The 15402-nt window shown below is 24.0% G+C and overlaps 2 protein-coding genes across 10 annotated transcripts in view; both read right to left on the reverse strand.

Moving 5' to 3' along the window:
• The window catches only part of LOC126899027 (lutropin-choriogonadotropic hormone receptor-like), a 36119-nt gene extending 27749 nt beyond the window's left edge, over positions 1 to 8370 (reverse strand). For 7 of the 9 annotated variants that reach the window (XR_007702464.1, XM_050673515.1, XM_050673513.1 and 4 more), the window contains exon 1: positions 7679 to 8370. The gene's annotated coding sequence lies outside the window, so the exon portion shown is untranslated. Of the gene's footprint in view, positions 1 to 6872; positions 6932 to 7678 lie in introns of all 9 variants that reach the window. The other 2 variants (XM_050673512.1, XM_050673511.1) reach the window with 2 other exon arrangements.
• Positions 8371 to 12462: 4092 nt separating this feature from the next.
• On the reverse strand, positions 12463 to 15347 carry LOC126899036 (uncharacterized). The gene is made up of 3 exons (XM_050673541.1): positions 15167 to 15347; positions 13895 to 14066; positions 12463 to 12974 (listed from the first exon to the last, which is right to left on the reverse strand). The coding sequence occupies exons 1-3, from the start codon at positions 15259 to 15261 to the stop codon at positions 12618 to 12620; spliced, it is 624 nt and encodes a 207-aa protein (XP_050529498.1). The 5' UTR covers positions 15262 to 15347; the 3' UTR covers positions 12463 to 12617.
• Positions 15348 to 15402: the final 55 nt, after the last annotated feature.

A 15402-nucleotide genomic window follows, 5' to 3' on the forward strand; every position in this document is an offset into this window, starting at 1 on the left:
ATTTATTTAAAGAATACCCTATACAGGACTTTAAGTATATTTGATATATATATAATAGAAGATCTTTCAAAGAACGTTATAGTTGAATTATTAGATGTATATAATTTTTCATGAAATGGACATTACAGTTAATATATTTTAAGATAGAACTTCTATTTTGCCATTGCTAATAATAACAGAATAATTTATGGTATGAAAATCTGAATTTAGTGTAATTACATAAAAATAATGCACCAATTTTTTATACATCAATTCAAATTTCAAAAACATTGTATTTTCATGGTTACATGGATTAAACAAATATTCTGTTTTTAATTAATTGAGTAAACAATAAATTTATCATACTGAACCATTGATATTCGTACCGAACGCAAGATATTGATATTGATTTTCGTAACCGTTTTTATCAAGACTCTTTTGCCGCACAGTTAACGGCAATGAACTGATAAATGAAAAATTGAATGATTGAATGATTGCTACGACCCCGACGCTACGTTATATTATATAATAGAGTTCGTCAACGATATCGATAGTTCAATTCGATATCGCCGACTTTTTTCATTTTTCCAACGATATCGATTATTTTTATAATATCGAAATAATCGAAAAAATAATTTTTAATAAAAAATAACTGTTTTCATTTTGGTCAGTTTTTTAAAAAATATATATTATTTGATATAGGCCAAAAACAGTTCTTGATAATCTTGTTAATATTTTTTGTATTGAAATATATTATTAAATACAGTATTGATATAAGACGAAAAATTATATTTATTGATACAAAATTCTATTAGTAGATTAGGTTTTTTATTATGACATTGTTATTATTCCCCTTTTTAACAAAAGACGAACAAAGTAATGTATGACAATTAGAGAAAGAAATTTTAAAATTAGTAGATATACAGCAACAACTGGTTAAAACTCATTCTGAAAAATAAAATGAAATTATTACTCCCCCCAAAAAAAAAAATCCCCATCAGATGATAGTGATGAAGGTAATTATGTTTGATCTTGTAAAAGTTTAAATTTTATTTTGAAAAAAACGGTAGCACAGTGGGGTCGCAGCATAGTGGAGACATTGCATAGTAGGGTCCAGTATAGATTTAATCTGACAGTGATTAAAATCACTATCATAAGGAACGCTTCGATGCAAATCTGTAGATAGTGTTTAATTTTAAAAAATTGATGGATAATTGCAAAAGCAACATCAACTTCTATTAAAATAAAATACAAAACCCATAATTATCATACAAAAATAGTATATTTTTCAATATGGTAGCCATTTGCGTATAGAAGATAGATCGTCGGGACAAATTTTTTTTTTTCATTTTGTAGTACATAAAATAAGCTTTAATTTTATATATGTTTAAAGGACGCAGTATTTCCGGAACATTTTCAAAAATTAAGTTGAAAAAGTTATTTTTTGTAAAAAAGTTACTATTTTAAATCCTCCCAGTGAGCAGAATAAGTGTTAGATTTTCAAAAAAAATTATATCAAATGAAAGGGAAATATCTAAGGTTTCAATACAAAAAAATATTATTTTTATTTGTTCATTTTTGAAAAAGTTATGGCAGTTTTAAGTACAAAAAACATCCCGATAAAATGTAATTTTTATCGCAAACATTACATTTTTTTTTAAATTTTCGACAGCCATTTGCACATAGAAGATAAGATGTCGGGACAAATTTTTTTTTTTCATTTGATAGTATATAACATAACCTTTGATTTGATATATGTTTAAAGGACGCAGTATTTCCGGAACATTTTCAAAAGTTCAGTTGAAAAAGATCTATGTTTTTTACAATATTTTAAGTTTTGAACGCCCCCTATATAAGGGGAAATTGTCCAATTTTAATAAAAAGTATGTCAAATGAAAGATGTACTTATAATGTATTTAGAAAAAAAAAATTTGTGCTGATATATACATTTTTCAAAAAGTTATAGCATTTTTAAGTTGAAAATTTAAAATCGAAAATCGAAAATTTTAACACAAAAATAGTGTTTTTTTAACTACGGCAGCCGTTTAAATGTAGAAAAAAAAGTGTCGGGACAAATTTTTTTTTTTCATTTTGTAGTACATAAAATAAGCTTTAATTTGATATATGTTTAAAGGACGCAGTCTTTCCGGAACATTTTCAAAAATTAAGTTGAAAAAATTAATTTTTGTAAAAAAGTTGCCATTTTAAATCCCCCCCAATGAGCAGGTTAAGTGATAGATTTTCAAAAAAATGATATCAAATGAAAGGTAAATATCTAAGGTTTTAGTATAAAAAAAAATTATGTTGATTTGTTGATTTTTCAAAAAGTTATGGAAGTTTTAAGAAAAAAAAGTGAAAAAATTTCGAAAATTAGCGATTTTTAAATTTGTAATTTTTTTGGATATTTCCCCCATTTGCGGGGAACGAGGGAATTTTTTTCAATTTTTAAGGGTAATGTCTTCAACTAGATACGATTTGTGATCTTTTGACGTATTTTTGAAAGAAATCGGTCCAGTGAGAGCTGAGAAAAAGTGGCAACAGACATAAAAAAAAAAAAAAACACATCATAGTAAAATTAATACCTTCTCCGCTTCGCATCGAAGCTAAAAAAAGAAAATTTATTTTCAGTTATGACAAAGCAATAAAAAAATATAAACAGTACTTATAATTTTTTTTTTATTATTATTTAAAACCAAAACACTGAAACTATAATACTATTATTATTATAATACTATTAAAAAACCCATTTCATCCATTTAATAAAACCAATATATTATGATAAAATCTTTTAACAAAACAAAAATTATTCCTTCATAATAAAAAGTAATTTGAAAATATTAGACTATCGTTATGAGATATATAGCTATTATCTATATTTGTCTGATATTAATATCATTGTCTGATTTGGTTAGTATACCATAGTCTGAGAAGATATTAATTTTACTATGATATGTTATTTTTTTTTTTTTTTTTTTGTGTCTGTCACTAGTTTTTCTTAACAATAAATTTTATCATAAAATATATGTTATAAACCAATAACTTGAGATATTTTTAGATTTAATCCACTAGTATTTTCTAAATCTATTAATGGAATAAAAATTATCANTAAAAATTGAAAACAATTCTCTCGTCCACTGAAAATGGGACTAATCTCCAAAAAAATTACAATTTTAAAATCGATAAATTTTGATAGTTTTTTCTTAAAATTGTCATAATTTTTTGAAAATTGAACAAATCAAAATAATTTTCTTTTATATTAAAGACGTAGGTATTTCCATTTCATTTGATATAAATTTTTCGAAAATCTGACCCTTTACCTGCCCTTAGGGGGGTTTCAAAATAACAACTTTTACACAAAAATTTAACATTTTCAATATAAATGTTGAAAATGTTTCGGAAATACTTAGAGCTTTAAATATATGTCAAATTAAAGCTTATGTTAAATAGTATATGTTTAAAAAAAAAATTTGTATAAAGTAATGCATAGTAACTAAATTAAAAATAAAATATAGTCAAACTTTTTAATTTACAAATTAGTTTGCTAGAAAAAAGCAATGATTTTATCTTTGTTAATTTTAATTGATTAACTAACCTTGCTTTATACAACGTAGTTTATTAAAAATAATATTCTTCACACTATTACATACTTTTTGTGGTGTAAATAATACAAATTTAAAATACAAAAGTATTGATTTATGCTTTTAATAAGCTAAATATCTTTTATTAACAATTTTATAGAAATTTATACCAGACACAGCAAAAGTTATAATTACGATTCAAATATAGAAATTAAAGTCAGTACTTTGGAATTCATAGAAAAATTACTGAAATAAAATTAAGATCATTGTTTATGATTTCATTTAAGACATTTTAATCGTTTTGGATATTTATCCTATGGAAATTTAGCACAAATTATAAATTTTGAAAAAAATTTAAATTAAAAGTTTTTTACTATTATCATGAGATATTTGGATAGTATGAACTCCTAAACAATGTTTAATAAGTTAAAAATATACTTAATTCATAAAGTTATCATTTGAAGTCTTTATAGATTGATAATTAGCTATAAATATATACATACAAAATCACATTAATGGATCGATTTGATAGATTACAAGGGATTACTAGTACTTAATTTAATATGATTAATAAGTTGAGCTTAATGAAATAGAAAATAAACGCATACATATTCTGATCGCATTAATGTCACACTTTGCTTTTTTTAATAATAAATTAAAACAGTGATATATAGCGGAGTACAACAAGTACTGTAAGTAGGATAAATATCCTAGAAATGTTATACACTGTTGAAATAATAGAAATTAAACAGACATTTAATACAGACGTATTCTGCACATATGAACTTGTACACTTATCATATTTTAATTTTTAAACTAAATCATTATGTAATGATGATTAACTTCATGTAATAATTAAAAAAAACATTTTAAATACTAAAAACGAAGATATTTATAGTCTTAGCAACATTAACATTATAACATTAAGTTATCAATATAATGTTCGTTAATAAAATTCCCCTTGATAACATAAATTTCATCCTAAACCAAATATTTCGTTTGATTTGTTTTGAATAAAATTAATTTTTTAAATTACATTTTTTATAAGTATAAAATATATATCTACATATATTTATGGTTGTATAAAAAGCTCTTATCTATTTTCGTTATAGAGTTTCCCATGTTTTCAGGTTTAAATAGTTTATATATTAAGGTATATATTATTTGTTTATTCATATAAATATTGATATACTTGTTGTTATTATAGGGGTGAGTTTTTCTTTAACTTTATCACGCAAATATATAATTATTTAAAATTTTACATAGAAAAAATAAATTTTTTAGTCCCACAACTCGAGAAGTAAATCTGGCGATAACTTTTACAGAGTTTTACTGAAAACAAGCAATTTAATTATGGGATTACATATTTAAAAAATACGTTATCTTCATGACCTCTTTTTTTGTTCATTAATGAAAGGTTTATTAGTTATCAACATTCATTCACGTCGTTTATAAGGGGGTAAGATAACTAAAAGAGTATTTAAGATAATTATAAATATAATTATCAACAATTCTTTGTTTAACAATTTTCTCACAATAGAGTCAATTTTTAAAGAAAAAAAATGACATTAATTAGATCGAAGATCAAATTTACTCAATGATGCAAGATTAAAAAATAATAGCAAGCATTTGTCAATATTACACAACAATTTTTACTTCACACAATTTTATATTCAAATTAAATATTCAATTAACATGAATTATGATATTAAATAATTTAATATCATACAACCTTTAGGGAAACTTTTTTCATGATAAGAAAGTGTTTTTAAAACGGTTTTTTACTCATCGAGTAAATTGGTTTAAATGGAGTATAAATGATTGAGAATTTTTTTACATTTTACTATATCCAGTAATATTTAAATTTTAGATAATAATATTTAACAATCCAAAAATATCAAAGTTTAAGCCACAAGCTAATTAAATTAGAATAGAAACGAAAGTATATATTTCTTCAAATTCAAAATTATTTTGTGGTAGGTGTCTTCTTCAATTTATATCTATGAAAAAAAGTTAGATAAATCTATCTACTGTTTAAAAAGTCTTATTTCTTTGTTCTGTTGACGTTTGCGATGTTAAACATTATTTACGTGTTACAATGGACATTGAGCAGTTTTTCCGTGGTTATTGATCAATGTATATGGCACAAATGAGGTAACTTAAGAATATTATAAAATGTTTAACAAATTTTTATAAACAGATTACAGACTATTGTTAACTAATAAAACAAATAATCGATATATTGAAATCCGTTTATGTATAATTAAGATTTTACATTAAGTGAATAATTTAAATTACCTAATCTATGGATTAACCTTATCTACCATTAGATTAAATATGTATCATAATTTTTTTAAATCTCCCATTTTAACCTGTACAAAGAAGAATTATATACAATTAGGATTAAATAAAATAATTTTTAGGAATGGGCCGAATAATCGGAAACTATTTGGTATTCGTCGTATTTGACTAATATATAAGAAGTAATTTATATTCGATAATTCAGCGACACTATTCGGTCAAATTTTATTTGACCAAATAGTTCCAATTAATAATTACATTAAAGAAAATTTTTTTGAAAATCTTATAACGCTATATATAATCTTTTTCATATTGGAGTTATTATCTATATTATTTTTATTATTTTGTTGATCTTTAATGTTCTCTTTGAAGAGCTATGGTTATTTTAAAGAGAATGGCAAATCCTACATAGTTCAGGGTAACAGAATCGAACCGATTCTGGTTGGAGGTATTGAGCGATTCCGATTTAACTAAGTAGGCCGCCTTTAAATAAATTCAAATAAATATATGGTATACTTATTCAAATCTAGTTTATATTTAATTGTTATTATAATTTAATATATTAAAAAAAAATTTGGTTATTAGGTTTTTCCAAATTTATTAAATCGACCAGTGATCACTAATAATTTTCACAAGAGAGTAATATGTAATTACACTTATGCTTATGTGTAATTTGAAAATTCTAATATAAATATCATAAAATAATTTAATTTAAGACGTTTTTATCATAGAAAGTGTTGAATTTTAAAATTAATTTCCTTGTGAAACTTATTTCATCCAAAAATTGACTTTAGATCTAATCCCAACGTATAAAAAATGATTGGTTAATTATAAATCACTTGAGATTACTCGCAAAATGATACAATATTGAAAATAAATATTTAGTTACTTTTAGTTACATATTATCTCCATTTTTATACCTAGGCGGTAAGAGGAATGCGGTTAAGAAATGTCTAATGATAAAAATAACAGAAACTGGGCTTCAGTTAATATTTTTAAATGCTAATAACTTACGAATGACTGATCCATAAGTTGTTTTCGACCAAAAATGTTCTATCAAATAAGGGATGATTCTAAAAAGTAATTAATAGCTGATAAATAAAAGAACAAACTTAACTAAAAAAACCAAAAATTATTTTTGCGAGTAATCAAGTCGTTTCAGATAAACTGATCACTCTCTATGTATTTGTAGGACATAAACTATTAAGATTTAAGTGTATAAAGAAATTAAATTTTCTGAATAATAAAATGTCTTAACTCCTAAAAAATCAACAATCATTAGAATAAAACTGTTTGAAAATTTAGTTTTTTTTTTTGACAAAAACAAAACTGAGGAAACTAGCTTAAAGTTGTTAGCATATAGATACATCCTTTTCAAGTTATGAAGGCATTTTTACATTAAAAAATGTCACTTAAGCAGATTATTTTAATTCAAGTAATATACATCTATGTCAGTCAAAGATTGTATGTTTTAGGAGTTAAATACAAAAAGTTCCTCGACCAGGTAAATTATTATAATTATTTATTACATTAAACAAATTCTACAATATAGGCTGCGATTTTATGTAACCTAGCACAGGTTAATAAAAAAAATTCTTAAAAGGGCTAGTCTCCACTAACATTTCATTAGTCAGATTAACATTTGAATAGCATTAAATTGATAAAATTTAAGGAACAAAAACTAATACTTCTATAATATAATAATCCATCACTTTATGTACACATTCACCGTGCATAAATAGCAAAATGTATACGGAATGTGAAGGTGAATAATTTAATATCTTTACAGGCTTTTATTAAATACATAAAAGTGTGCTCACTCGTTATCAACGTCGTATTTCCTTCAGTCCCGTTTTTTTCTTCTTTCTTTTTTTTTCCAATGTTATTGAGAAATATCTTAAAGTAAATAAAGACCGACCGGTTGACAGCGACGCGGAACGGCAACCAAAGACGTGTGCGACATGGCGTGAGCGTGCGAAGTGAATGTGTAACGCCGATAAGGCGAAAAGCAACAGCGGCAGCAGAAACGTTCATGACGGACGACATGTACTCTAACGGTCGACAACCAAACACCTTACGGCTGGATAAGAGTTATATTTACATTACAATAGGTAATTAAATAATAATAATAAATTTAAATTAAACAACATAATATCAAAACATAGTCAATAACGCACACGATTAATGTACTCGATTTACCGTGTATTTAGATAACAAAGTTTAAATTATTTGTGTTTTGCTCACTCAATACTTATAAGAACGATCAATTTGTGTATTATACGATTTACCTGATGTTCATTCTTCTTCGTTTAGAGTATAATCATTTTCACATGATAAAGTCGAATACGAGCTAATTATGTTTAAAATTCAATATCGAATACAGTGTTTCGAAGTGGTCGCAATGGAGGTAGTCATAAAAATTCAACCAATAAAGATTTTTATCAAACATCAACGGTACACTGCAACAACTATTAAGTAAATGGTTGCTATCTGGAGAGACTTGTGGAACTAAGCCTCTTGAAAGTAAAAAAAAAATACTATGTATAATATTATAACGTTATAGTATATTTTATTATTATAAACGTTATAAAATTTTATTTTAATATAATCTAAAAATATTTTTCTACGCATTTAAAGAAATAAAAAACGGTGAAATAATATTGTATTTTTTATTACGTGCTCTAGGGTCGTCGGTTACTAGTAATGTAGTAAAATATTTTTGGGTTAAATAATACAACTTTGCTATTTTCAATTTTTTTTAGATAACCATAAATACAATTTTTCAACATTTTTGAAAGTGCTATTGGCATTTCTGAGAGTATTGGGTAGCTAAATTACCTCTTATTTGTACCTTTATTAAAGACATAGAATAGTTTTAATATAACACAGGGTTCAATTAAGAGATTGTTTACTTACAGAAAAAAACCTGATGGGTTCCAAGTTTAAAAAAATGCCGTCATTCACTTCGTTCAAATTTTGTTGTACTATATATATTTTAAAAAAGATAACATATTTTTCAAAGAATTATTTTAGTTACCATAAGTTAAAAATTAAAGAACTCAGTTATTTATTATATTTTAACACGATTGAGGAGTTCAATGAAAAAATATCAATTTTCCGGTAGGCTTATACTTCCCTATTGGTGGAATACAAATATGTCTAAGAAAGTTACGAAAAAAATTGTTATTAGGAAGGGGGCCTTGTCTTTCTAAAAGACATGTTTCTCTCATTAAAAATTTCAAATTTCTAGTTAAAAGTAAAGGAACAAAAGCAGATCTTATTTTTTTACATCTAATAATGTTTAATTTTAGTTTAATTAGGTTTATACCAAAACTATGAGTATTTTATAAGATAAATTCAACTAACGCTTGAGATAATATGACTGAAATTATGATTTACTAAGTAACATATAAGGCGTCAGAGATTAGTTGAATGATAAGAAACTAAAATAGAATGCTGCAGAAACTTAAGTAATATATGAGTGACTCAGCGGTTTATAGTTCATATGTTAATATTTCCTATTGAAATATCGAATATTACAATATGGTAAATTCTCGAGCTATTATTTTTATTTTATCTAAAACTCATACAAACAAATATATGTACTTGGTAAATATTAATATTATTTTGATGTGTAGTTAAATTCTATTACAAGTGCAAGTGTAAGAATAAATATAATATTTTAGACAATTTTTTTAGTTTAAATAAAATTAAGTTAAATTTTTTAATTTAAATAACAAATCAATAAAATTATAAGCTCACATGTTAAAGTTTTACGAGTGCAAGGCACTTCCATTGTTTTTTTATCATTTAGAATGTTTTTTTAAATGATAAAAAAAATGATTATCAAAACAAATTTTAGATTGTTAACAACTTTTGCTTCAAGACTTAGATTAAATGATTGCCAATGAATACAGTTTCAAACATTATACATCTTTACAAATACTTATTGAAATGTTTTAAAACTGTCGATTTAAAATAGATTTCAACAAATACTTATTTCGTGACTTTCTTTAAAAAATATTGTCAAATGTACAGCTAATATACAAATATTTAAAGTTACCAATTATTTAAAATTGTAGATTAAATAATACATTAACTTTATAAGTATTCTTTATTACCTTGTATCACATGCTCACCCATCTTATCGATAAATACTCTAATTTACTTATTATGCTGTCAATCTCTCAAAGCTTATACCAATAATTTGTGTAACTAATATAAACAGAGCTGATTTTAATTATTTTCCTTTTGTTAAAATACATTAGTTGACATGTAAATATAATTAATGCTGATTATAATATATATAGAGTGGTAAAACCTACAAAACCTAATAAGTCAAATAACTTAAATATCTTTAACAGTTATTTTTCTTTTAAAACTTCAGCTTTTTTTTATTTTATTTGTAAAATATGAAATATTTTTTTAATTGTCTTTAATTTCAAAGTAATTCTTAACGAGGTTTTTATCTTTAAAATAAAGGTCGAAAAGCTTAAATTTAAATAATACTTATCCGATATTGTTAAAATCATAATGGTAAACGGTCCTTTGTATTTTAAAATAAAATAATTTCTAAAATTGATTATCTTAAAGGTAATAAACATAATGTTAATTTAACGCACTTAGTAAGTGTAATAATTTTTCAGATTTCTTTTAATGTATAATAAAAATGTTTTATTATAAAATAAATTACAAGGATTCAATAATAGAATATTAATAAAAGGATGGTCAGCTTTTTTGAAAAAGTAAAATTTAATTTCTCACTATAGAAATTATTTACTATGATAAACCATATAATTTTAATAACAAGTTTTGGGGAGATTCTATTTTTAATTTTCTCCACTCTAAAAAGTATGTCAATATAATAATACACATATATTTTCTGATTTTTAAGGGAGGCTAAATTAGCCCAGGCTCCCAGCTAATTACGCAGATGGCTAACCCTTTTTTCTCCTCCGACATTATTGTGAGTCGCCCTAGAACTTTGGTTAGGCATTATTTCAGTGTGGCCCATGCGGTCACAATTAAAAATTAATCAAGAGCTGAATCACAACATAGCGTAACTTTCCCCGTTATCGGACCCCAGAATGGGATCCGTTGCCTAAGTTGCATCACTTAAAGATGAGGACAGGTCTGTTTGTCGATTAGCTTATAAATCAAAAACAAAAAACACACGCTTAAATAAATTTATAAGCTAAGACAAGATCCGAACCAGATCCACTTGCTTCAACCTTAAGACAATCTATGCTCATGCGTTTCGCTTCCCCTTTACGTTTCATCACCGATTCAGCGAATGCCTAGACAAAAGACTACCTGTCTCAGCTTCTTAATATGAGGTCCAACATAAACCCCACACTGAACAAGTATTTGAGACTGGGCTCTTTTTCTTCGTAAATCCACGCCTCGCACTGGAAGAACGTATGCGCATTATTCTTATTTCCCGGTCGATCCGATAGTGGTCGCATATCGAAGATGGCTAAACTTTCGAACATTCTCACCAAACAGCTAATAATCATTTACTGTTTATGGCGTCTATTCTAAGGTGTCCGTGATGATACTAAATATAGCAAGTCGTTGAGATCATATTGAAATGGCAAGTAAAATTTATTCGACAATTTGTATGACTACATTTAAAGTAGCCAAAAATAAAATTAGAGATCGAAAAAAATTCGATAGGATCAACTATTTTATAGGAGACTAGATCTTTTATACTCTTACAAATAAAATAATATTTTTATATAAAGTATTTTTAAGGTAGAATGAAAATACATTTCGCACACTCAAAAATGTTATTCTAGATACGCCTGTTTATAGTACACTTAGTAAAAATTGTTTACTACTTTATTATTAAAAACAACAGATTATGTGAGTCAATTCTAACAAAAAAGATTAAATCAAAATGAAAAAACTTCACAAGATTTATAAAACTGGAATGAATAGGAGACTGAAGGACACAACTATATTTTTTTTAAAAATAAGAAACATGTAGTTTGTTATAAGCAAATCTAAGGAGTACACGTTGCACAAATTCGACCATTAAGCCTGAGTACTGAAAGTATATGTATCCCAAAGTGTCTTTAGAAATCCAGTATAGGTGTATCTGCCTATACTACAGAACAGATTGGATGAAATAGAAAAAATATTTCCAGAATTTTCAAACTTTATTTATTATTTTTATTCAAAAAAAAAATTTATATTTTCTTTTTTAGTGTTGAAATAGTGAAATAGTTTAATTTAATTGACGTAAAAATTAGTAAAGCCAATAGAGTTTAAAATTGTTTATTTTAAAATCAACTGGTTTTTTATTTTATCATTTTAAATCTAACAATTTAAAAATTAAAAGTTATCAACAATTGTTATTACTAAGATTTTTTACTATTAAATTTTTTTTTTTAAATTTGAGGGTGATGTATCCAACTAGGTGTAATTTTTATTTCTTTATTTCTTTGATCAACGATATTGTAATAGGAGTTGCGAAATATTACAGTAAAAGTAAAAAAAAAAAAAAAGTCACATTAATTGACCAATACCAGCTCATTGCATTAAAGCATAAATTATAATAGTAAAAAAATTAATAGTAGAAAACAAATACTTTTTAATAAAATGTTTATGGCAAAAAATTTATTAAATTCTGTATCAAATTTAATTTGATTTATTGAGACAAGTAACTGGTTATACATGTTTTACACTTATTTCTTATATTTTAATATTTATTGATAAAACCAATAGATTTTATAAAGTTGTGAAAAATATATATCTTCAAGCCTTTTTATTTTTACTAATGTTAATTTTTTTTAAAACTGAAGGGTTCAATCCAGCATAACGTGACCTATTTTTCTTTTTTCTCTTTTTGTTTAAAATACTAATATTAATATTTTTAATATCTTCCTCACGATTTAAATTACAATTTGCAGCCTTATTTTGTTTTAGATCAATTAAAATAGGCTTTGATATATTTTCTAAATTGTTCAATATTTGGTCTTTATTGATATCTATACTAGAAGTTCCATGATGACTTTCCTTAAATTCAATATATTGTACAAATTTTTCCTTGTCAATTTTATTCTTTTGAAAATTAAAAACAGTTGATTTTTGACAAATGGTACATCTAATAACCTAAAATAAAGTATAAATTTGTTAAGTATTTTTTAAAATTTTCTTAAATTTACTTCAGTAAATTTTTTTTTTTTCAATTGAAAATTGTACTTTAATTAAAAACTTACTTTACAATTTTTTTAGTTTTATAATAAAGACATATAGTTATCAGTAAGTAAGGAAATGGGTTTTAACTGCTCTCGTGGTTTCCTTACTTTTTGAACACTCTGTATAACTTTTATCTATAATTGTGTAGTTACTTAAGCAAAACATACACAATTTAAAAATTAAAAAATATATTTTTTAAATAATATTAGATAGACATTGATCATTGATTTTAATTAATTAACATTATAACTATAATTTTATCTAAATTTATATAACATATGAATACTGGCTATTTCACATACAATATTTTCAAAAGTTTAAAATAGTAGTATTTTCATTTTAGAATTAAATATATCTAACAAGCTACGAATCTATTTAAGGAGTTTTACAGCTTAAAAATTACAAAATCTTTAAGATCGTTGAAAATATTTAGTCATTAATAACTTTTGAAGAAGTACATTAAATTGCTAAGCTACCCCGTTCACCCAGGCATAAAAATACTAATATTTTCTAAAAAAAATTGGTCTGGATAATTTTCAGGGTCGTCGTTTTTTTTTTAATTTATAGGGAGTAGATCCTATAAAATAAGAATAAAAAATTTTTAATTTTTCTAATACAATGTTAACCTGGATTTTAAAATCCAACTATTATTCACCTTGACTATTCAAATGTATTGAATATCCCAAACTATATTTTTCTAAGAAATAATTCTTTTAACACGTAATTCATGATGAAAGTTCTAACTCTTCTATAAATATCTTATTGAAAAAACAAAATTGTTTTTGCACTTTAAAATATTGTGTAATACTTTATAAAGCAATCACTCTATTTACCATTTTGAAAAAATGTTGAGTTCTTAGAATGGTTTTCTTTTTGTATTTAACAGGAACAGTTTTTATTAAAAATTGACCATCTCTCCAATTGTTTAAACAATAAGTACATTGCTGTTTTCCATCAATAATTTTATCAGTCTTTATATTTCTTGATTCGTTTCGTACTAAGTGTCTTAAAAACAAAAATAATAATTAAAATATCAATTGATCTAACAAAGAAAAAATTGTGCAAAAATTATTAGATTGAAAATTAAATGGATTTTCTTAAAATACAAAAAGAAATAAAATTATTTTTTTTGAACATGAAGTATTATTTTTAAATAGTATGAATTATGAATGATAATACATAACTTTTTATATATTGATAAGTGTATTATGCTAGGAAAATATCTTAGAAAAAAAATGGGATTATTAAATTTACAAATATTATTTACTGCTACCTTTGACATTAAGTTAAGTAGACTAGTTAAGTTAAGTAGTTTTATTCAAAAATTTTCTATAGTGAAAAAGTATTACCTTTAATAATAAAACAATTAAATATGCTTATACAATTTACAATAGTAAAGTGGTTTATGAAAAAGTTTAAGTTAACCATAAAATTAGAGAACAGTATAATAAATAATCTGATATATTGCAAATAAATAAATTTTATTGTATTATATAAGATTGTCTAGTTAAAAAAAAAATGTATATATATTGGGCTTTGTTAAGAGTCAATGTTATCCTACAGCAAATAATTTTGTCACCCATTTATATCAAGTTTAATACCCTGTATTTTTTACAAAATTAAATTAAAATTTGAAAAAATCCTGCTTGGTTTGCTTGCAAATAATTATTTTAACTCAGAAAAATTGTTCAAATTTTAAAGGCTAATATATTTAACTACATATTTTTTATGGGTAAGATCAGTTCTTAATGTAAACACATCATTTCATAGCTAATACAAAACAAAGGGGAATTTTTAATAATAATTGTTAACTGATTGACATTTTGAAATATATAATATACTAGATTTGTGTGTGTACTACTTTCATCAAAGGCAATTTAATTTTTTTCGTATTATGATAAATTTAAAAAGTCAAAAAAGTAAATTTTTATTAAAAATTAATACCAATTAATTTCATAAAAAAATGAAAATATGATTATAATTTTTTAATTTAGAGCAAATAAACTATTTACATTTAAATTAACACGACAAATTATGTCCTAAACTTTTTTTTAAAGTTTGTTTTATTTTAGATATTATAAGGTATATTAATAATAAACTCTTACAAAATTGAAGTTTTTAAAGCTGCTGTGGTTTTATTATTATTACTTAATTTATTTAATAACTTGATGTATTTCGAAGTATAGTTAAAGTTGTTCATTATTTAGTTCATGAAAAAGTTTTAATATTAAAATAAATATTTATTTATTATTATGATACGTAAAAAATAAATTAACTAGAAATCAAAATGTAAATTAGTAGAGATATTTTATCAATGATATGAGATAACATATTATCAGTT

This window comes from Daktulosphaira vitifoliae, unplaced genomic scaffold (genome assembly GCF_025091365.1).
Source record: "Daktulosphaira vitifoliae isolate Bord-2020 unplaced genomic scaffold, ASM2509136v1 Scaffold_2, whole genome shotgun sequence".
Taxonomy (NCBI): Eukaryota; Metazoa; Arthropoda; class Insecta; order Hemiptera; family Phylloxeridae; genus Daktulosphaira; species Daktulosphaira vitifoliae.